This window comes from Rhipicephalus microplus, chromosome 3, assembly GCF_043290135.1.
Source record: "Rhipicephalus microplus isolate Deutch F79 chromosome 3, USDA_Rmic, whole genome shotgun sequence".
NCBI lineage: Eukaryota > Metazoa > Arthropoda > Arachnida > Ixodida > Ixodidae > Rhipicephalus > Rhipicephalus microplus.
In genome coordinates, this window is record NC_134702.1 from 272,308,837 (window position 1) to 272,332,612 (window position 23,776).

General features: G+C 46.1%; 1 protein-coding gene across 1 annotated transcript in view; it reads left to right on the plus strand.

The window, feature by feature from the left end:
- Nucleotides 1–23,776, plus strand: part of LOC119159806 (calcium-activated chloride channel regulator 2-like) — a 665,495-nt gene that overhangs the window by 239,751 nt on the left and 401,968 nt on the right. The window contains exon 7 of the mRNA XM_075888302.1: nucleotides 22,523–22,628. Coding sequence (XP_075744417.1) covers nucleotides 22,523–22,628 — 106 coding nt within the window. The remainder of the gene's footprint in view (nucleotides 1–22,522; nucleotides 22,629–23,776) is intronic.

Here is a 23,776-nt window from a genome sequence, read left to right on the forward strand (position 1 = left end):
GAATTATACATTGAACTGAAACACATGCAGTAGAACCGCACTGAATTATCCTTGAAAGAACAGTAAAAAATGAAATTAAGAGCTGTAAAACAGCAAAAAAAAAAACGGAATGCTGAACCATAAAAAATTTAGTTTCAATTCATACACTTGAGAACAAAACGTGCATATTTTCCTGGGGAACCTGCTTATTTGAAATAAGCAGCAAAAACCTCTAGAGCACTTGTAGTGTCACATCCGTTTAATAAATATAGCGCCACTATGGACAAGACTTGGCAAATAACCCTCACTTGTAGCGAGCACTTTCCCCGGGTGAGCCAGTGTCGATGAGCGATAACACAGACCGGTAGGCAAGTAGAATGAGTTTCGAACTCTAAAAAAGATGTGAAAATATTTTCAGCCATATTCGTGATGTGCGAAAAAACGCTGGTTGATTTGGAATGCAATGATACCTAAAGAAAATGACTGTTACTTAATTCATTCATGCCTGGGTGTGTGTAGCTATAGCTACAGTTATTTGTGAAATTTTGCTAGCACCTGCAGCATCTTTGCGAACACAGCCTGCCATAGGAAATGGCTGGCAAGCTGCATCCACAGGGCTGCAGCGTGTTTCCACTAAATCTTTCTATTGTTTTGAGATTGGCTCTCTGCACGGCTACGCTTTTAAAGGCATGTGGCTGACTCTTCCTTTGTGTTCTTAGCTCGCTGCCTGTTTTTGGTTTTGTTACGACGTCCGGGGCTTCTTTGAGCCCATGCCTCCGACTCACTTTTTATATCTGCCAACGATTCCAACAAAGCCGCCACTTCTATATTTACGATGTACTGCTAGCCCCTCCTCTATTATGTATGAACAGCACAGTAGAGTTGAACACACACACACACAATGTTGCTTTCAATTGTAAATGCACTTGCAATGGGGTTTGCTTCTTCTCTGTCGCATGCCAGATGACGCGGTGAGTGGTAAAACCACTGAATGCAGCAAAACGGCGATATTGTAACCAATGTAGCTACCGCTACAAAAATCTGAAATAAAATACATAGTCATGTGAGAGTACTTTACGGTCTCACTAAGTATGGCATTTTTTATAGCATCCAAATGCCATGGCAGTGATGCTGAAAGTCCTGATATCGTTTTTCTTGATTAGCATGCGCTGATCATATTGTTTAGGAACATTAGGCAATGGGGATAGCATCTAAATATGAGGCGTCCATGATCAGTGACACATGGACAGGGGTGGTGACACATAAACAGGAGTGGTGTAGACACACAAGGCAGCTTGCACATTTGAGTTGGAAACACTTCACTAGCAGACATTAACTGCTAATGAACAAACCCTTGGAGAAATATTTATACAAACATGGAGCGAAATAATGCATGAGTGGTACCAAAGGAACCTGGAAGCTGGTAAGGATCGGGCTTCACTGGTCGCATGCTTGTTTCGAGCTTTTCTCGAAACATGAGCAATGTGGTGCAGCGTTTTGAAGAACATATATCGGCTATCTAATGATAATTACATTGCGTATGCTAATGCTGCTCCAACTAGGCGTAGGCACTATTTTATGGCTATTGTTTATCTACTAATATGTTCAAATACACCTTTTTTTCCCTCAGCATTATTGTTTACTAGAATGACCTATATAGTTTGTTTCTTTCCTTTTGTACCCAGTTATGCTTAGGATGCGACAATATTTGTTGTGTTGTAGAAATTGTGATGTTATCGTTATTCTTTCCTAATGTATTTATGTACCCAACTCCTGTAATAGCACTGCATTAGGCTACAATACTTGAAAATATTTCTATAATAATAAGCACTTGTTCGCACCTGCCACGTTCCCTAGATTGGGGGCAAAACACGTGACCAAGAACTGTGGTATTTGACAAGTCACCTGGATACTATTGTAGGTTCACTCCAATTAAAAAAATCTTCGCAAATCATGGTTTCATGGATTTGTGCACTGTGCAAAGCATAGCATCCACTAACATGCCTCTCTTTCGTCGACAGCAGCTCGGCTTGAGCACATACTGATGTATATGCAGTTTTAGAACAGCGCACGCATATATTCACGTTTGTGTTGCGTGTACTTTATGAGCCAACCTCTCGCGGACTCCCTTTACATCACGCTCGTAAAGCCACATTTGCAAGCTTTGCGTGCGGTATTCTATACACAGGTTACATGCATCCAGCGCTCAGCAAGTGCTATGGGACATAACCTATTTGGTTATATACGACGTGGTTGAGCACATTGCCAGTACTGGGGGAGGGAGGGAATTCTTTTCTTGGACGAGGCTAGAGAGAAAATACATAAAACATACGCACACAATACGCAGACCATGCAATGAGGAATTTTGCTTTACCTGTCATATGCAATAGTACGGTGTCGTAGCAGCAGCCTTTAGTCTTCTCATCGGACGCGTTCCATCACGTCCGATGAGAAGACCAAGCGTGTATCCCTCTTTGCATGACATTTGTCATTTTAAAATCAGCACAACGTTACGAGGTGGAGGTGAACGATGCCGTATTTGACTTCAGTGTCATGATTATCATGTTTGGCCGTTTACCTTCGTCATATGTTCACGCCACGTGATACCAAATTTAGTATATGTGGAGCTAGCAAAACGACCGCGATCACGCTATGAGCGTGGTGATAATGTCATGTTCTTCATGACACGCTTCTCAGGATTATCATGTTTGAATCAGTCGCAAACTTTAGTCATCCACTTAACACCAAATTTGTATATGTGGAGCTAGCAAAACGGCTGCGAGCGCATCATGAAGGGCCCAAAATCCTCCAATGTAGCGTTGACGCGCGCGCGCGCTGGGCACAGCGACGCTACGTTAGCAAAACGCGAGCACTCTGTAGTAGGACGCCAGGCGCGACCACCGTCCGTCGGCACGGCCCAACAGCAACCGGTGCGGATTGTGACATGCTGCATTTCGCGCGGACGTGTTAACCAGGCAACACTGTGTTTCCCTCTTTTCACGACGGAGACACGCTAGACACGTTTCATCGCGTCCAGCGTGTTTGGAGCCTGCATCACTGCTAGCGATGATGCTAGAATATTCGATGTCAAGTGTATAATACTGGCGTGCCATGCCGCTTGTCAATTGATCGACGGCCAACGCTCTGTTCGCTGCAATCAGTGCCAGTGGGCATTGCTGTAATCTGCCCATCAGTTTACGGGCCATAAGTTCAGCCGAATAAACAGTTTCACATTGTTATTACACTCTGCTTCCTTCGTCCACGTCACGACATCAAGGCATCTGGTGGAGGTGCTGCTTCGTTCATGTACACGATGCCCCCGTCAAGCCTTGAACCCAGCTCAGATCGCGCAGAAGACACAGACGCCAGCCACGAGCAGCGAAAAAGACTCGGGCAGCAAGGTCTACCACCTTGCTGCCCGAGTCTACTGTGTATTTTTACCACCGGAGTATGGGCCTCTACAAGACAAGGTCCGAAAGACCAAGGCCACGACCTCGACTGCGGTGACATTGACAACCTGAATCACAGCCCGGCATCGCAATGCTTCAACCCAGGAAGCCACCAACTTTCCGTGTGTCATCGTGTGAAGATTCTGAGAGCTGGCTAGAGACACACGACCGCGTGGCCACCCTCAACCCCTGGGACATGGAAGAGAAGCTCCGTCGCATGTATTTTTACCTTGAAGACGCCGCAAGAGCCTGGCTCGAAAATCGGCAGTCAGCGCTTCAAACCTGGGTTCTCTTACGCGGCGCATTGCTGCAAACGTTCACGAGCATCGCTCGCAAAGAGAAGGTCACTGCTTTGCTAGAGACCCGGCTGCAGCAACCAAATGAAATTGTTATCGTTTTCGAAGAAGTGACCAGCCTGTTCCGTTACACTGACCCGTACATGCCTGAGGAGAAGGATGTTCTTTACCTCATGCGAGGAGACAAACAGGAGCTCCTCGCAAAATTTATGAGAAACCCACTGAAGGCCGTAGATGAATTCCTCTCAGAAGCGACTACAATTGAGAAGACACTGGAGAGAGGCACTAGTCAGTTATTGGCCGCGAGGCCCTCCACTATAGAGAGGCCAGCGCTGTCATCGTTTTGACGTCACAGGTAGGATGCATGCGCTTGCCTTGCTGCGTTGTAGGGGAATAGGAGGGTTGCACATGGCGTCATCCGCTTGATGCGCTAGCCGTGTTTGCTTCTACCACCATGTCTGAGGTCTGGGCGCGCCATTTTTGAAGCGGCGAGCGACAGTGAGAGGTTGTGTGCGTGCCGCTACGTAAGGTACCAACATGGTTAAATGTGACTGAGTGCTAACGCGCGTAATTTTCGAGGCACAGCGAAACTTTGCTATGGACATGAGGTTCACCTTTGCGGTAGATATCGACGCGTTCGACTTCAGCAGTGATGAAGCTGCGTGTGATGTGAAGTGTCATTTCCGCACCGAGCTCACGGGCAATAAGGACCACCTTGTTGGTGGCACAAGCTTCGCAATACAAGACAAGCTCATAGCCTATAAATCGATAAGCATTCAAAACTATTTGACTAGCGAATAGGTGCAACAGCAGTGAGTTGGAAACCTCGGAGACGGCCGCCTCGTCGTTATCGGACGCGTTCCTGGTTCTCCTTGCTCAGTTCTCGAACGAATAATTTTTGTCACCGCAGTGGTGTCGCTTCACGAATTGTCTGTGTGGAGGGGCTTCACTGTTTGCAAAAGCACGAGGTGATACAATTGGCATAGTACGTTCGTGGTTGAGTGCAAGTCACTTGCAATTAAAAAGGCACCTTGTTGGAAGATCCAACGACGCGCGCTCAGGCGTTTGCGCAGCCAAAGATAACATACGGTCTCGATTGTAACTGATCAACGTTAATGTGATACCACCGTTTATGCACTTAGCTGACCATTCTCTTAAACATTCAGTGGCGCAGTGCACTCTTGTCAAAGCATTGGTAAACGAGAACGCACTGACTGTTTACTAACACACTGAAATCAGTAACACGCCACACCTACTTGAATGATACCGCTGATAAGCAGGGTTAGCGAACGTAGGGCGTGCACTCGTCTCCTGCTGCGTAAAGAAAGTTTCATAGCACGTTGCAAAAACTGAAAATTTTAGCCAGAAAAGCAAACCTCTATGATGTGGTATAGGTTCTTGACAGTTACCGGAATTTAAATGTTTAACGCACACGTGGCATAGTGTGTGGCTTAGCCATCCAAACCTTTTTGATTGGTTTTCAATCACTTAAGGTATTGTAAAAGAGCCGACATCAGACACATTCTCATGACCAGGCTTCTTACTCGAGTTGTTGTACCAACCAAGTACGGCACAGTTCGCGATTATGACCACAGGAATCTCGCACGGACACCCGTAAGTGTGTGTTTTGCGACTGCTTGCCGGAGGCGGCCGGGAGAGAGACCACAAAGATGAATACGCTGCCTCTTCGACGCTGGCGCCATTCCGTGGGCCAGGCCCCTGTGCAACTCTCCTATACGGCGTTCAAGTGATGCGCTAAGTTAAAGTCTCGACTTGTAAAGGTTAATTTTGCCTCGTGCAGATATTATAGCGCTAATAGCTATGCCAGGTTGCGTGCAAAAGGTTGATCAGCTTAGAATAGGCATTGTTCGATGCCGCTGTGCTAGATATATCCGGCAGATCAAGCTGTAAGTTTTCATCGATCATGCACCCAAATGTTATGAAATGCGCGCCACTTGGATAGTGATGTTAAAATATGAAAAGACGCCAGCGATAATGTGTGAATGAGAAGTAAGAAATTTTGTGCAGAAGATTTTCTGTACGCCACCGCAGCTAAGATGATTGGTAACAGCTGCTGGCTATCGCTACCGGCACCTTATCGCAAGCGTTTTTTGGAGAATTTATTGTTTCTGGGGAAGAAAAACTCATTGTAAATTATGGGGTAATAAATGCGCGATCTACGTGCTGCATGGGGCCCGCTTTTTGCTACCGGCCCATCCCGCACATGACTGTCTTAGTCTCACGATTTGTTGAAACTTCGTTATATGATCACGAGCTGCTGAAACATAACTAGTCTCATTTATTTCTTGTGTTAGATATACTATACAGTCATAAGGCATTGAAGCATAACCATGGGACGAAGCTATACATACCAAAATCAGCGCAATGATTTTAGTCATCTTGGAAATCGGTAGCGATGTGTTTCCAGAATGCTAACCTTGGGAATCGGTTGCATTGTGTTTCCAGAATCCTAACCCCGAGTTTCCTTTAGAGATCTGAGAAGGTGATAAGTGAACACACTTCTTTCAAATTACAACGTTAAAAAACAACTTCTTCAAGCTGCCATTCCCCCCGCGTTCTAGCCTTCTTTAATGACCCGGCAATGGCGAAACTCAATTCCATCAGAAACATGACTGGAGCCCGTTGACTCAGGTGAAGTTAATACCTGTGTTACACGGGCGCGCTAAAAGTTTTTTTAAGTAAGCGGTCTTTTACGAAGTTGAAAGTTTTTTAACAAAGAGGTGTTTGCGGCGCAGACACACGGCAGCAACGATCTCCTTTTAGAGTTTTCGTTCGAAGACGCTAGCGAAAGCGTGGCGCTAGCAGTTAAAAGAGAAGCAATAAAAATTAAACGATGTATCACGATGCACAAACTAAAGACTTCTTCCACTGCTCGTTTCTTCAAATAAATTTAAGAATAAGAGATAAAGAAACACCAATGTGAAAGTTTGTTGCACTAGTTAAGGAAGCATTCCCATAACTAGCGACGTGCACAAGTCCGTCTGGCACCACTGGACTTTTATTTACCGTATTTGTTTTTCGCTGCTCTCAACTGCTCTCGACACGTTATGGGCGACCGTACGGAAGAAAAAGCGAGGATCGCAAGCCTCACGGCCTGCCTTCTCGCTCTGGAAAGCGAGGCAGACGCTGCAAAAGCCGCCAAGGAGAGGATAACGTGTCTGCTTCCGACCTTTGCAGACGCTGCCTTTTCCGTGGGGCGCTGGCTGCTTGATCTGCGGAGTTGGCCATAGACGCTCGGACTCGGACCACATGAATGACGGGCAAACACACGACTGCCACGCTTTCCTCGCTTGTGCAAAATGGCGCGGCGCGAGACCGAGCGTCACCACGTGATATTGCCGACGCGTTGTAGCTGCTTACAAGAGTAGAAAAGGAAATAACCATTAAAAGAGTTCATTATGTTGAGACGTTTATTGGCGGACACTTGTCGACGATGCTTGACAGCGACAGTCAATGCGGGTACCGACTCTCTGCACGAGCTGCTCTTTCTCTTGCTAAAAAGGGCAACCCACCAGAAGGCGCTGGAGAGGATGACCCACTGTTCGAAGGCTTCACCACAACTACCCCGGGTACGAAGAGGGAGCCGCTTGGCGACCTAGCAGCTGGTTACTATGAGCGGGTCGTGGTAGGCTTTGAGGCGCTCCACGTTGACAATGTCGCGCCCTCGACGGCGCATGTTCGAAGATGGTTCGATGGGTTCGATCAAGTAATTTACAGGGGAAGTGCGTTCGACGACATGGTAGGGGCCTTCGTATTTGGGCAATAGTTTTGGAGATAGGCCAGTTGAAGTGGTAGGGATCGAGAGCCAGACGAGCGCTCCAGGGAGGAACATGGGCGCAGTAGTGCTGGTGTCAGCGCGAATGCCTTTTTGCCGCTCTTGATCATGCGCTGTAAAGGTCCTTGCAAGCTCTCGACACTCTTCAGCAAGCTTGGCTGTAGCAGAAATAGGCGCCCACTCTGACGGTTCTGGCTTGTACGGAAGTATAGTGTCGATGGTGTGCGACGGGTGCCTTCCATATAATAAAAAGAAAGGTGAAAAGCCAGTAGTGCTCTGAGGGGCGGTGTTATATGCGTAGGTGACGAAGGGTAGAATGGAATCCCAATTTCTGTGATCGGCGGCGACGTACTTGGAGAGCATGTCGCCAAGCGTACGGTTGAAGCGTTCAGTGAGGCCATTCGTCTGCGGGTGGTAAGCGGCAGTTTTGCGGTGAACAACGTTGCACTCTTTGAGAATGGCTTCGACGACTTCAGACAGGAAGACGCGGCCTCGATCACTGAGCAGTTGCTGAGGTGGACCGTGTCGCAGCATGAATTGTTGGAGCAGGAAGGAGGCCACATCGCTCGCTGTAGCCGCGGGGAGAGCGGCAGTTTCGGCGTATCGCGTGAGGTGGTCCACAGCAACAATGGCCCAGCGGTTACCGGCCGACGTTAGTGGAAGTGGCCCATACAAATCGATGCCAACGCGCCCAAACGGCCTGGCATGGCAAGGTAGAGGTTGCAGACCTACCGGCGACAGGTGCGTTGAAGTTTTGCGGCGCTGACATTCTATGCAGGAGCGAATGAATTTCTGCACATAGCGGTGCATGCCGCGCCAAAAGTACCGTTGGCGAATGCGCTGGTAAGTCTTCGATACGCCGGAGTGCGCACATTGCGGATCAGTATGAAAGAATTCGCATATGTCAGAGCGCAGACTGCGGGGTATGACTAGTAGCCACTGGCGGCCGTCACCGCTGTAATTGCGTCGGTGGAGAAGGTCGTCGCGAACGGCGAAATGGTGGGCTTGACGACGCAACGCGCGAGTGGATATAGTGGATGGATCAGTCAGCAAGTCTATCAGTGAGGCAATCCATTGATCCTTGCATTGTTCAGTAGCAACGGCATGAATGCTAATGGAAGAAACGGCAAGGTGAGACGCTGAGTCGTGGGCATTGTCGTCAGGCAAGCGAGAGCACGACAGGGCGTCGGCGTCAGAATGTTGCCTTCTGTTGCGGTACAGCACGCGGATGTCGTAGTCTTGCAGGCGAAGTGCCCACCGGGCGAGACGGCCTGAGGGATCTTTCAATGATGACAACCAGCATAGTGCGTGATGGTCGGTGACTACATCAAATGGGCGACCATATAAATAAGGTCGGAACTTGGTAAGGGCCCAGACGATTGCCAGACATTCTTTCTCAGTGACGGTGTAATTAGTCTCGGCTTTTGTAAGCGTACGGCTTGCATACGCCACGACATATTCCGGGAACCCTGGTTTGCGCTGCGCAAGGACAGCGCCGAGACCGACACCACTGGCGTCCGTGTGTACCTCTGTAGGGGCAGTAGGGTCGTAGTGGCGGAGTATGGGAGGCGACGTCAGTAAACGACGGAGCGTTGTGAATGCGTCGTCACACTGTGATGACCATGAATGGAGAGGCCCGTTACTACCGAGGAGCTTTGTCAGCGGCGATACGATAGACGCGAAGTTTCGGATGAAGCGCCGAAAGTAGGAACACAGTCCTATGAAACTGCGCAGTTCCTTGACGGATGTCGGCTTGGGGAACTCGGTCACGGCCCGAAGCTTGGCTGGATCGGAGAGAATTCCGTCCTTGGACACGACGTAGCCGAGTATTGTCAACTGCCGAGCTGCAAATTGGCACTTCTTTAAGTTCAGTTGCAGACTGGCGTCACTCAGACGCGTTAAAACATGCCGCAGGCGTTGAAGGTGCGTGGAGAACTCCGGAGCGAAAACGACGACGTCATCGAGGTAGCACAGGCACGTGTGCCATTTCAGGTCACGCAGAACGGTATCCATCACGCGCTCAAAGGTGGCAGGCGCATTGCACAGCCCAAACGGCATGACGTTGAATTCGTACAAGCCGTCGGGAGTGACGAAAGCGGTCTTCGGTCGATCGTCCTCAGCCATAGGTACTTGACAGTACCCTGAGCACAAATCTCGAGATGAAAAGAATTCGGCTCCTTGCAGGCTGTCAATCGCGTCATCCACACGCGGTAGTGGGTACACGTCCTTACGAGTGATCTTGTTGAGACGTCGGTAGTCCACACAGAACCGCACAGAACCGTCCTTCTTCGCGACGAGAACGACAGGAGACGCCCAGGGGCTGTTAGAGGGTCGAATTACATCGCGGCGTAGCATGTCGTCCACTTGCTCGTTGATTACACGGCGTTCTGTGGGAGATACGCGATATGGACGTTGCTGTAGTGGTGGTTGTACGCCTGTGTCAATGCGATGCGTAACAGTGGATGTGCGGCCGAGAGAAGGTTGAGATACATCGAAAGAAGAGCGGAATTCTTCCAACAGGGCCAGAAGCTGGGAGCGCTGTACCGGCGTAAGGTTGTCGGCAATGGAAGGACCAAATACATCAGCGGTTGATGAAACAGATGTAGAAACAGCACTAAGCGTATTGGAACTTCGGCAGTGCGTGTCATCAGGTTGATCCATGACTTGTGCGTCTTCGATGGTTCCACGCTGCCGAGACATTCCCCTCGCACCAACGTAACACTGTACGGAGATGAGTTCAGAACAAAAATAGTGGTGCTGCCGCGAGTTACTTGCACGGTCGCGAAAGGAACCAGCAAACCTTTTCTGGTGAAAACACGATGAAATGATGAGAGGAGTGCAGCGGTGTCTGAAAGACTTGCACAGTAGACCGACACCGCCGCGGACGAGTTTGCAGGCACTTGCGTGTCGTCCCTGACGAGTAACTTGCTTGCAGTAGATGGACTGTCGGCCGGCGTCAAAGAAGAGAATGGTGTCAGCTCTATTTCTGCTGGTGCGCAATGAATGACGGCGTCGTGGCGGGAGAGAAAATCCCATCCAAGGATGACGTCGTGAGAGCATTAAGGAATTATGATGAATTCGACGGCATACATCACGTCCTGAATCATGAGGCGGGCTGTACACATCGCTGTAGGGTGAATGCTTTGGGCGCTGGCTGTACGGAGGGAGAGCCCGGAAAGTGGCGTGGTCACTTTGCGCAGTAATCGGCTAAGCTTTGCGTCCATCACGGATACGGCGGCTCCAGTATTTACAAGGGCAGATGCACGAACACCATCCACAAGCACGTCTATCACGTTCGATGGTCTTTCCTGAAGGCTTCCGCAGTTCGGCAGCGTCGCAGCCCTTGCCTCGTGGACTGCGACGACTAGTTTTCCTGGTCACCCTCTAGTGGACGTGGCCGCATCGGCGACAGTGAGCGACGTCGCGGAGAATGTGAGCGGCGGGTAGATGGAGCGGGGCGGGACGACGGTGACGTAGGTGGCGGTTGGTCATAAAAGCGGCTCGATTGGCTGGGAAAATTGGAGGCGACCTGCGGTCGCTGCACACGATTGCAGTAGCGTGCTACGTGACCGACGCAACCACAAGCAAAGCAGATGGGGCGATTGTCCGCAGTGCGCCATCGGTTCGCGGGTCCCATCCATGTCGAAGAACGCGATGGGCGAGCCGGCTGCTGATATAACTGCATAGTGGGCGGCACACGGGGCACGTGGATGACGTCGGTATATGTAGGCGGCACAGTTTCTCCGAAGGCCTGGCGTCTGGCGATGGTATCAGTGTAACCAAGAGGGCCAGTCACAGGAATCGGTGGGGGTGGCCTGGCGACAACTTGGGCGTAACTGAGTGGTGTAGATACTGGAGGCGGCTGGTGATATTCTGGAACGACCTCCGCGATTTCCTGCTGAATGGCTCGGCGGAGGGGAGGCAGAAGTGTGCTTGACGACTGTTCAACACGTTGCGGCGAAGCAAAGGCCAGTAAAGAGACCTGGCGGGCACCTTCCTGACGCACGAATGACTTGATTTCAGCAAGCAAGGCGGTGTGGTCCGGAAGTGTTGACAAGGCCGAGAGATCAGCGTCACGTGAGGGTGGTCGACGGGTCATTGAGCGCTGCCGTCGCAGCTCCTCGTAACTTTGGCAAAGTGTAATGATCTCTGCCACAGTGCGAGGGTTCTTGGCCAGGAGCATGGTGAAGGCATCGTCGGCGATGCCTTTTAGAACATGGGTAATTCTGTCGGCCTCCGACATGCTCGCGTCCACTTTCTTGCACAAGTCAAGGATGTACTCTATGTAGCTTGTGAAGGACTCACCGGTCTGCTGTGCTCGTTCACGTAAGCGCTGTTCGGCTTGAAGCTTACGAACGGCAGGACGGCCGAACACGTCGACGACGGCGGTTTTAAAAGCGGACCAAGTGGGGAAATCGGATGCGTGGTTGTTGTACCACATGCCGGCCACACCCGCGAGGTAGAAAACGAGGTTGCCGAGTTTACCTGCCTCGTCCCAATGATTGGGGACGCTGACGCGTTCGTACATAGCAAGCCAGTCCTCGACGTCGGTGCCATCCGCGCCGGTGAAGACAGGAGGGTCGCGGATGCGGGGAACACCGGAACATGGCGTCGGCGCAGGTGGAAGCGTTTGCTGTGCGGTGTCTTGGTGCATGGTAGAAGGCACGGTGCGGGATTGAAGCTCCAGGGGCATCAAATGCTAACCGAAGGTGTTAGAAGAGCACAGCACTCTCCACCAAATTGTTGAGACGTTTATTGGCGGACACTTGTCGACGATGCTTGACAGTGACAGTTAATGCGGGTACCGACTCTCTGCACGAGCTGCTCTTTCTCTTGCTAAAAAGGGCAACCCACTAGAAGGCGCTGGAGAGGACGACCCACTGTTCGAAGGCTTCACCACAATTACACCTTCTGCAGGATATGAAACTTGTTTTTACAAAGAGTTTTTGTCACAGAAAAATAAGCGTTTGCTCGTTTATTCCCACCACTCGAAAATTGCTGGCGCCTACTGGTTTCGAGGCTACTCATTCGGAGCCGTAAAATAGATCGACGAACTCCACTTACGAAAAAGACCACTTCTGAAAAGGAGTTCGCTCTGTGCCATGTGTCTGCTGTCAGGAACTCGTTTTCAGAAAAAGACCGCTTACTTAAAAGACATTCAAGTGCCCGTGTGACAGGGGTATGAGACGCCAGCTGTAAATCAACAAAATAAGTAAAAAAAATCTCACGTGCTGAAAACTAACCGTGATACGTGGCCATCTTGTGCAAGCCAAGGCGAAACGTAAACTCACCAGTAGTAAAGAAAACCGAATTGATACGCTTATGATCAATATTAATCAGGTTGAAATACCGCTAAAGAAAGTACTAAATAGAATGTTGGTCATTATGAAACAGTTTATTTTACGCTCGCATCGAAGGCGCTGAGAGCTAACATCGATACGTAGCCGACAGGTGCAAAACAAGGCGAAGAGAATCAGTAGTAAAAAAAGGAAAAACAACAAACAAAGAAAGCGCCAATGAGATCGGAGCAAAAACAAATGAGAAGGAGATCGTAAGTCGTCCCTTCTCTGACGTGTCAGGTGGTTCACTGGGCTCATCATTTACACGTGCGTGTTGACCACAGCGCATGTGAATCACGTGCACCGCCAGTATTACTGTTCGGTGACACGTTCAGCTCGTTGCTGCAAGTTCACGCGTTTGTCTTTCGAACTGTCTGATCATTTTTACAGGGAAAGTATTTCACGATGTGCTAGTTGGCAGTCTTGCTTTCGCGACAGCGCTTGCATCATATCCCATGGGGTCAGCTGCACCGGTTCTTAATCGTGATTTTACAATGCAAATTAAACTCGGGAGTTCCACCGGGGGCATCGATTCACAGTTTGCTTGCCCTTACTATCAGGTCTTACCACTTCTTGAACTACTGAGCTCCAAAACAAAGAAAAGAACGCACGGTGTCCGCACGCACATTGTATTAACCTGCACTTATTCATTCTCTGTAAAAATTGCTTTCTGTTTAGGGCCCCTGCCCCTCTGTAATGCCCCTAGTGGGCCTTTAGGATACTTGAAATAAATAAGTAAATAAAAAGTAATGGTGTAACGGTATATTTTTTTCAGGCACAAAACCATGAGATGTGTAGGAATACCAAGACACATTAAAAAACAACCACGTCATTACAGCTCACTAACCTGGCATCGGACAGATATTTATACATGTAAATTTTAATAAAACATTTGTGAATCATAGGAAGAAAAAAATACATTTGAAGGATTAGTAGATTTGTATGTATTTTCTTTTTAAACGTAAGTATTGAGCGGCTCTGTTTTACAATGGGGATAATTGCGGGATGTATGTACATTCAGCAGTTCGGAAACCAAAAGCTGTAGCCCTTGTGTACCGTAGTCTGTACGCAGTCTTTCGCTGCAGTTTGTTATTCGTATAAAGCTGTATGCATTCTGTTTTTTAGAATATGCATCGTGAACTGCGACCGCGTGAGATTTCTAAGTTACCACATAGGACCATCGATATCTTTTTTGTTAAGGATGTTCTCAAAAGTTAATATGTTGTTTTTGTCGAAGAATGGGGCAGAATGCTTTCTACGATGAAATCCTCGGAATATTCATACTATTCTTTTCTATAGTCAATGAGTGCATTCTGTGGTCGTTTTAGTAGTCTTATGCCCCTGACACACGGGCACCCTGAAGTCCTTTAGACAAGGGGACATCTTTCGGAAAGGCGTTCGGGCGCAGTGACACACGACAAAGGAGTCACTCCTTTCCGGCAAAGATCCTTTTCGCAAAAGCAGATCCCGCATCTACTTTTCTGGCAGGAAGGGAGTACTCTCGCATACAGTGTGCATAATTTATCAATAAAGAAAATGCGTCGCAACACTGCGGTGCCCTGTCAGTATTTTTTTTGCGCTGAGAAAATGTTTTCATTTTCAGCAGCAGTGCGATTTGCTGAAAAGGGAAGGCCTATAGTCTGTCCATACTCTCAAACGCCTGCATTACGTCACTAGCGCGATCATGTTAGGGTTGGCAGCAGCAGTTGCTGTGTCGGCGACGTAGTACCTTGTAACAATAGAGTCTGCTCAGTCGGTGAAGAATAAACCGCACGTCCAGTGGACTGAAAAGGAAACCTGGGCGCTGATAAAGCTATGGGAGGACCATTTGGACGCCTTGCGAGGGCAAAAGCACAACGGTGGAGTGTACCAGGCGATTGCTGAGAGCCTCACCGACGCCGGTGTTCCGCGTACACGGGCGCAAGTTCACAGCAAAATTGACAACTTGACACAGACATTCAGATAAGACGGTCACTCACGCTACGCGTTGTCGCGCGCGTCCCGCTTGCTTGTTTAGTGTGTGTTAAGATCGGGCCTGCAAAACCCGACATGCATGGGCACCTCGCATATCGAGGAACAAAAACAAAAACAGCAAAACATCGACTGTTCATAGTTGCCAGGCGAACTTAGGTTGCTGCTAAAAACGCAAAAAAAGCGAAAGAAAATTACAGGTACGCGCATTATAAGCCACCAGACAATAAAAAAAAAAAACGGTTTTATGCTCCGGCGTCGCTGAATGTGATGTACATGCGCAGATTCTTTTTAATATTTCCAATCTTGCTGCTTCCACAAAGAGTGCCATTTTTTCTGCAGCGTTCTTCTGAGGCACCGCCTAAAGCAGTAGTCCGGTGCCGTGTATCATCAGCGCCACTCCTTTCTGCAAATGGTCCCCTTAGGCGACAAAAGGGGTTTACTTTAAAGTACTTTACTTTTGCCCGTGTGTCACGGGTATAACCCTATAATAATAAACAGTAATGTATACACGAATATACTGGAGCATATCACGGTTGCTTTGTTACCCAAATAGCTAAAAAACAACTGAACTTTCCGACTGCAACTATTGATCCTGAAAGATCAGTGTGAACTTTGTTTACGTTATATGTCCCTCAAGCGTTGCATGAAAAATGTACCAAGGAATTTTGGCGTGTCATCCCTTAAATCAAATCATTTCGAAGTTTTACTTCAATGCCATGGCAAATACTTATACTATTTGGCCGAAACATATATCTTTTTTGGTGTTTATTGAAGCTTAAATATTATCAACAATACTGTTAGGTGCTTAAGCCATTTGATTGCTTCTCCTTCTAATCTGTCAATATCTTTGCCAGAGAAATAAACATTTGCGTCATCGGTGTATAAAACCTTGTCTGGAGTTCATGGTAAATTAACAATATCAATTACACACAAGAGGAACAGGAGTGCGTTGATATGGATCCCTAAAGGGTACCACACTTATTGTTATTCATTTTTTATACTATGTACTGGGAGTCACAATAATGAAATCGATTTGTTTGATAACTGCCTAATATTTTAAGAGAACTGCTTTTTGTTCCGGTTTCATTTATTTTAATCATAAAATTTCATTTTTATTGAAGTGAAAGCCTTTTTTTGAAATCTAGAAATCTTCAGAGCATAGGATGTTTTTTCTCAAAGTTATCAATTAATTTGTCCTTGTTGGACAGCGAAGCCTGCTTCGTACTTTTTTCTTCTGAGAATCGTATTGTTGTTTTGTTAATACGGTATCTTGGCTTCAAGAATTTGAGATATGGACGTATACGACTTGATCTATATCTTTTGAAAATGGGCAAGACAGATGTACGCCTATATTGAATTAGATCATTTTCTTTACCCCAGTTGTGAATGATTGCGATCCTGGCGATCTTTATCTTATCAGGAAATATTAAGGTGCTTAAAAATAAGTTGGATATATGTGAAGGCGGCTGACTAATATACAGCGAGATTGCTTTTACTGGCCCTGCTTTGATACCATCAACACTTCTGCAGAATTATTAGGTAAATTCATAATGAAAGAACGTATTTCGGATTCGTTCGTGCAGGCCAAAAATGAATTTTTATAATATTATTGGTAAAGTGTGCTTGAAAATGACAGTGAGGAGTGTCAGGGCAAGATTTGCCTTTTATCTCAACCTCTGTGATAGTATTTTTATTTGATGAAGGTAAAAGACCGTTCATAAAATTACAGACTGCCTGCTGGTCATTCATAATAGCTGCAAACTTATGCTGATAGTACCATATGCCTTCCCGCTTTACATCAGAGCCCAATTTATTTATAAACTTCTTTAACTGACGCAGGTTGTCGATTTGCTTTGTTTTAATGAATTTGCTCAATACTTCACCCCTTTGTTTTATTCTTTCCAAATGTGACGCATCTATATATGGCTTAATTGCTATTTTGTATTTTGGAGCAATACAAGAGGAAGGGTCCGGTTATTAAGTTGTGTGATTTTCAAAAATCTGACATAAGCACCTAAAGTCTCAGTAATTTGTATTATTTCACTTTGATTAGCCGTGATAACTTACATTTAAAAAAATTCCCCGCTGTGGTGGTCTAGTGATTAAGGTACTCGGCTGCTCACCTGCAGGTCGTGGGATCGAATACCGGCTCCGGTGGCTGTATTTTCGACGGAGGCGAAATTGCTGTAGGCCCGTGTGCTCAAATTTAGGTGCACGTTGAAGAACCCCAGGTGGTCGAAATTTCCAGAGCCCTCCACTACGGCGTCTCTCATTATCATAGAGTGGTTTTGGGACGTTAAACACCAGATGCCAATCAAATTGATCATTGAAAAGATAAAGTTTTTCAGTAGAAAGTTTTCTCTATTAGGTGGGATTGATTTTTCTACCCTCCGTTTCATATGACTTAGTGAATCAAAAAATTGAAAAGTGGCAACGAATAATAGGTTTAAGAATACCAGCACATAATTCATTGTTTCATTTTAGAGTTGGTGAAGCACAAATTATATAGGATTTCAGACACGTCTGTCACTCGAGTAAGCACGTGAATTTTGTTCTCACAGCCAAAACAGAGCGATGTGCGAAGGTTTTGCTTGGTAACAGAGGTAGATAACATATCTATTTGATGTGTTTGAAGTGAGAAGCATGCACTAATTGATGAGGTTGAACGTTGTGAAACCGATATAAGATTATGAGAGACGCCGTAGTGGAAGGCTCCAAAAATTTCGACCACCTGGGGTTTTTCAACCAGCACATAAATATAATTATACATGTCTCAAGCATTTTTGCCTCCATCGAAAATACAGACACCGCTGCTGGAATTTGATCCCGCAACCTGCGCGTCAGCAGCTGAGTGTCTTACCCTCTAGACCACCTTGGCGGGTAAGTGAAAAACATTCCGGTATGACGAATTTTCTAAGATTTAGATTTGAACCCCTTTGTATCAACCGCTTCCTCTTTGAAAAGTGATAACTTCAAAATATAGGCTTGCATTTATCGTCTTGGTACCAACCATGATGATTAAAAAGCTGCACAGCTGCTTTAAAAGTGCCTCATGCGTAGCTTCCACAATGACCCATACGCAGCTGCCGTCCTTGTACCGGCTTACAGCTACGGGACTACTGCCATAATTTAAGTAAACTACTTCGACCCGCCGTGGTGGTCTAGTCGCTACGGTACTCGACTGCTGATCCGCAGGTCACGCGATGGACTCCCGGCTACAGCGGCTGCATTTCCGATAGAGGCGAAATTGTTGTAGGCCCGTGTGCTCAGATTTGCGAGCAGGTTAAAGAGCCCCAGGTGGTCGAAATTTCGGGAGCCCTCTACTATGGCGTCTCTAATGATCAAGTGGTGGCTTTGAGACGTTGAACCCCACATATCATTAAATAAACTACTTCATCTCTCCCTCTACAATGCACGAAGTTCGTGATGTGGAGGCACTCGCCACTGTGCGTCTATTACTTGTGATTACCAATTTAATGATGGTTACAATAGAAGCTACAAAGAGTGCACCGGCCGGCCCGGATTAATCACGGATGATCAACTTTGTAATGCAACTGACAGCAACGTTGGACCTGCTCCTCGGTGGTTGCTGAATACAAGCCACGCATCGACGACATGCGCAAATGAGTGCGCAGGGAACATTCGGGCGGTGCCACCCCTGGAATGGGATATAAAAGGGTCTACCTCGTCGACCGCGTTCACTGGGCACGGTAGCACCACCAGCATGCGGCTGCTTGACAATCCGCTTGTGTTCTTCACGCAGGTTAGACGCTACGGAAAGTGCTTCCGCTCCGATAGCCCATTTTTGTTGGTGCTGCCGTGCTCTCGGTCATGTGAGGTGCTTTATGAGCTTGCTTCGTTCTTGAGAGAGTTGCTGTTATTGGCGGGTGACATTGAAGTCAATCCTGACCTTGCAAAAATAGCAAAGCAACTGAACGAAATTGCCGCTGACATTAAAGAAATCAAGGAAAAACGACTGGGTGATATTGACAAGAAATTAGAGGCTCTGACTAGACTAGAAAATAGCGTTTCTAGCTGCCAGAATGAAGTAGGAATGCTGAATTGCGTAATTAAAACGCTCGAAAGGCGAATTGATGACCTGGAGAACCACAGCAGGCGATACAATCTGATAGTTTACGGACTACCTGAAGAAAAGGACGAAAATAGCGAAAGCCTTGAAGAAGCCGTTAATAGCAAAGTCATTGCAAATATCCTCGAGCTCGATCCAGTAGCAATCGAACGTACTCATCGCTTGGGTAAACCAGCACCAAATAAGATTAGGCCTATCATTTTCAAGCTTCTTGACTTCAGGAACAAAGCACAGATACTAAAAAGAGGAGCTAAGCTTAAGAACACAGGAATTTCTATTGGCGAAGACTTCTCACGGAAAATAAGGGATGTCAGAAAGAAGCTCTGGGACAGTGCAAAACAGAACCGATTGAATAGGGAAAAAGTGTCATTGGCTTTTGATAAACTCTTCATTAATAGGCAATGTTATATGTGGGATGATATCAAGAATGAAAGAATACTGATCAAAAAAAAAAAAACGACCCAGATCTAAGCCGCCCCATGACGAGGCAGCGCGCCCAGTCGCTGTCGACGCCAGACTCTTGAACGATGCCCCTTTTCATGTACCTAACGAGTATGATGACAGGAACGATCAACCCTTATTCAGCAGTAGAAACAAAAACCTACGCCTTGTTAATGTAAATGCGCAAAGTATTGTAAATAAAACTGACCTCCTTGAAATCACTTTACTCCAGCATGATCCGCACGTTACAGTAATTACTGAAACATGGCTACGCAACGAAATAAGTGATGATACAATATTCCCACCGAACTACAAAGTCTTTCGCAAAGACCGCGCCTCTAGGGGTGGTGGTGTGGCGGCTCTAATCAAACAACAGATTGAAGCCTTATTGCTGGACGATATTGCTGACTTGGAGTGCTTGTGCAATAAATTATCTTGTTAGGGTCAGCATTTTATTTTATACGCGCTTTACCGCCCTCCAGACACGCCCCCTGAATACTTAAGCAAACTTGAGCAACATATGTCTCAATATCACAAACATAAAATTATTCTTGTAGGTGACTTCAATCTACCAACTATTAATTGGGAATTAATGCACGCTGGTCACCAGAATGTTGCGCATGCTAACATTATGTTTAATATTATGTTCACTCATGATTTGGCCCAGCTGGTTCACGACCCAACGCGTGTCCAAGGGTCTTGCAGTTCAGTTTTAGATCTGATATTTTTCAATCGTGCGTTCAGTGAATATACCGTGTCTGTCGAATCCGGATTATCTGATCACTATCTTGTGGGCCTTTCCGTCCCACTGTTGAAACGTGGTGATAAGAAACGCTGTCAAGTACGGTCTTTCAAAGACTACTCCCGCGCAGATTACGCGTCCATAGTTGATTATCTGGAGACCGGTCTTGTTGACTTTGACAATGATGACGTATGCGCTCTCTGGGCCCAGTTTAAAAAAATGTGTGAACACTGTTTCGCTGAATTTGTCCCAAGCCGAAAAAAGAAAACTTACAAACAGACCCCCTGGATAACGCGTAGTATTATTCACTTGAAACGTAAAATTAAACGTCTAAAAAAGAAGCGTGCGGATTTGACTAAAATCGGACCATTACAGGCTAGCCTCGCACAAGCTGTGCGTTCTTGTAAGGAATATTATTTCCAAACAACTCTCCCGAATTTCATAAAAAATGACCATGAAAAATTTTGGTACCACTTGACGGATAAAAAAAAGACTGTATCCGAAATGTTAGTAAATGAATCTATTGTTACGGACAAAGAGACTATAGCTGAGCATTTGAATATATACTTCCATAGCGCGTTTACTAGCCCAAGTGTATATCCATCTGATGTTCCATCGTTTCACACGACAGAGGCTGACTTTGTTTCGTACCCGGGTGTATTTTCCATGCTCTTAAAACTGAAAACTAAGATATCAAGCGGTCTTGATAATATTCCAAACACCTTTCTTTGCCGATATGCTGAAGTGATAGCGAAATATCTTGTGATTATATTCCGTGTATCTTTGATATCTTCAAAGCTCCCTAGTGACTGGAAGGCAGCCCGAGTTGCACCGGTATTTAAAAAAGGTAACCGCTTGCCTTTTGAAAATTATCATCCAATATCCTTAACATCAGCATGCTGTAAATTATTTGAGCATATAATCGCGCATCATATCACCGAATATCTTGAAAAAAATGCTGTCTTAACTGATTCTCAACATGGTTTCAGAAAAGGGTTTTCAACTGTGACTCAACTGCTCACTATATCTCATTCCTTTGCATCTACTCTAGATAAGAACGGTCAAACTGATGCGATATTCTTGGATTTTAGTAAAGCGTTTGATAGGGTTCCTCATGACAGACTAATACTAAAATTGAACAATATTGATCTTCCTCGCATCTTAGTTTTCTGGGTTATTGATTATTGAAAAAAACTGAAGTCAGTACGTAGAAATTGGGGATCAGCGATCGGGTTGTCTTCCTGTTGCCTCTGGAGTACCGCAGGGGAGTGTCTTGGGACCCCTACTGTTCCTGCTGTATATAAAGGACATTGTAAGTGTGGTATGTTCATCTGTGCAAATTCGTCTGTTTGCAGACGATTGTGTCTTAGTTAATGAAATTACTTGCCCGGAAAATCAACATGACCTTAATCACAGTTTGTTTAATGTTTTTCAATGGTGCAATGACTGGGGGACGGCTTTGAACTTGGATAAAACTGTATGCATGCGTATAACCCGGAAGAAAAATCCACTTCAGTATACTTATACATTGAATGAGTCACCTCTACAGCAAGTTTCTGAGTTCAAATATTTAGGAGTAACACTCACAAGTAATTTATCTTGGAATCAACATATTGATAATATCTCCGCTTCCACATTGCGTAAACTGTCTTTCTTACGACACAAATTAAAAAACGCTCCTCCTGATGTCAAACTCCTCGCCTACCAATCAATAATCCGACCAAAGTTAGAATATGCATGCATAATATGGGACCCGTTCACACAGAAAAACGTCAACAAACTAGAAAGAATCCAAAGGAAAGCTGTAAGGTATATATACTCTAAGTTTCGTCACACTGATTCACCTTCTGAGTTAATTAGAGCTAATGGCATTGAACTCCTTGAGTCACGACGGAAGACATTTAGGCTTAATTTTCTTTCCCAACTTCTTCAAAGACAAACAGCAATAGACCCTACACAGTACCTGATACCCATATCGACAAGGGATACGAGACACCATCACCCCGGAACCCTAACACCTTATTTTGCACGGACAGATGCATTTAAATTTTATTTTTTTCCACGAACAGTGGAAGAATGGAACCTTCTAAAAAACTCTGTATAAAGATTCACTTTGGTTGATTTACTGTTTGTAAACTGTGTGTTAGGTGTGTAAACCTGTATTTGTATGTTGAATTCTTTCCTTTTTCCTTTTCTATGTGACTCGAGTGCCTAACATGTACTTGCTACTTGTACTGTGCCCACCTGCTTGGACCTGTGAAGGTCTGCAGTATGCATTAAATAAAATAAAAATAAATAATAAAATAAAGCTGAAGGACCTCTTTCACTTGATCGTGTTTGACGGGCAAAACTTGTAAGCTGCAAGGCATGCAAGCTGTAGAAATTGCTACATAAACTTCTTTTGTTTTACACGTAGGCTGAGTGGACCGTTGCCTTTGCAAGCAACAAACTTTAGGGTGGTGCGCTCAGGATCAGGGCCCGGACGCTTGGTGCTGGTTATGGACATTTCTGCAAGCATGGCTGTAAGTACCACGACATAAGACACATACTAAAAAATTCAGAATATAAGCACCAACACACAAGATAGCACAGTTTCTACCTAACAGAACGCAATAAATTGATAACTCTCCTGAAGCACCGGTTAGCTCAGGCGCACATCGCGGTTCTGTTTCAGCATGATTACGTTTTCAGATGCACCTCAATATTATTCCTTGCCAAATCACGTTTAATTTGTCTATTCGCCAACGATTCTTTTATACATTGCAAGATTAAAAGCCCTAATGATGCTCTAACACCCAAGTATGATCTAAATAACTTATAAACATGGCGTAAGCTCTGGGTAGTGGGTCTTATTACGTCGAAATGCGAAATGTTAAGAATTTCCCATAATTTGGCATGTACTACTTATTTACTTATTGTTACTTTGCTTGACCAAGTGCTGTACCTATAATTATCTTTGTGCACATATAACTAAATCCCTCTCATGGAAAGGACACATTGAATACATTACGTCGAAAGCTAACCACATGCTTGATTATTTAAAACAAAACTTTCTTGAGCTCCCGCGAAACGAAACTAGAACAATAGCTCTACAATACTCGAACCTTTGTTGCGACTCCTGGCGCTGTTCACCCGTAGGTGCTCCGAATCCCAGCACTGATCACCAGTTGTTGTGTTGTTGCGGACCGGGGTCTACCCGGTCTCTTGTGGTAGCGTGGTGTAGCTTCGGGTTGAGGAAACGAACGCTGACAAACTGGGGATACGAAAAACAAACAGGTTTATGGCACTATTTACAATTATTTACAGCATGAGGTTTGGAGTTCACAAACCACTAGTGTGGTAGTGGAACCGTTACAAGGCTCAGAGCAACGTCCTGCACTCTGCAGCGTTGTTTTAAACGCTGTCGGGATCCTCCTTCTTGATTGGAACGTCAATCACACACACACAAGACACCGCCCACAGGGCATTATTCAGTAGCACATGGTTCGCCGAACAGTTATTGCCCCTCTTGACGCAATGCTCTGAGGATAGGAGAAATGGGGTTCCTTCCCGGAACAATTTGGCGGTTGGGTTGCTCCTTCCACCTTTCCCAGGAAGGACAGCCAAGGAGTAAATACTTGAATCACGGAGACACCACCGATGAGGTCGGTCTGCTTCGCCGTCTGCTAAA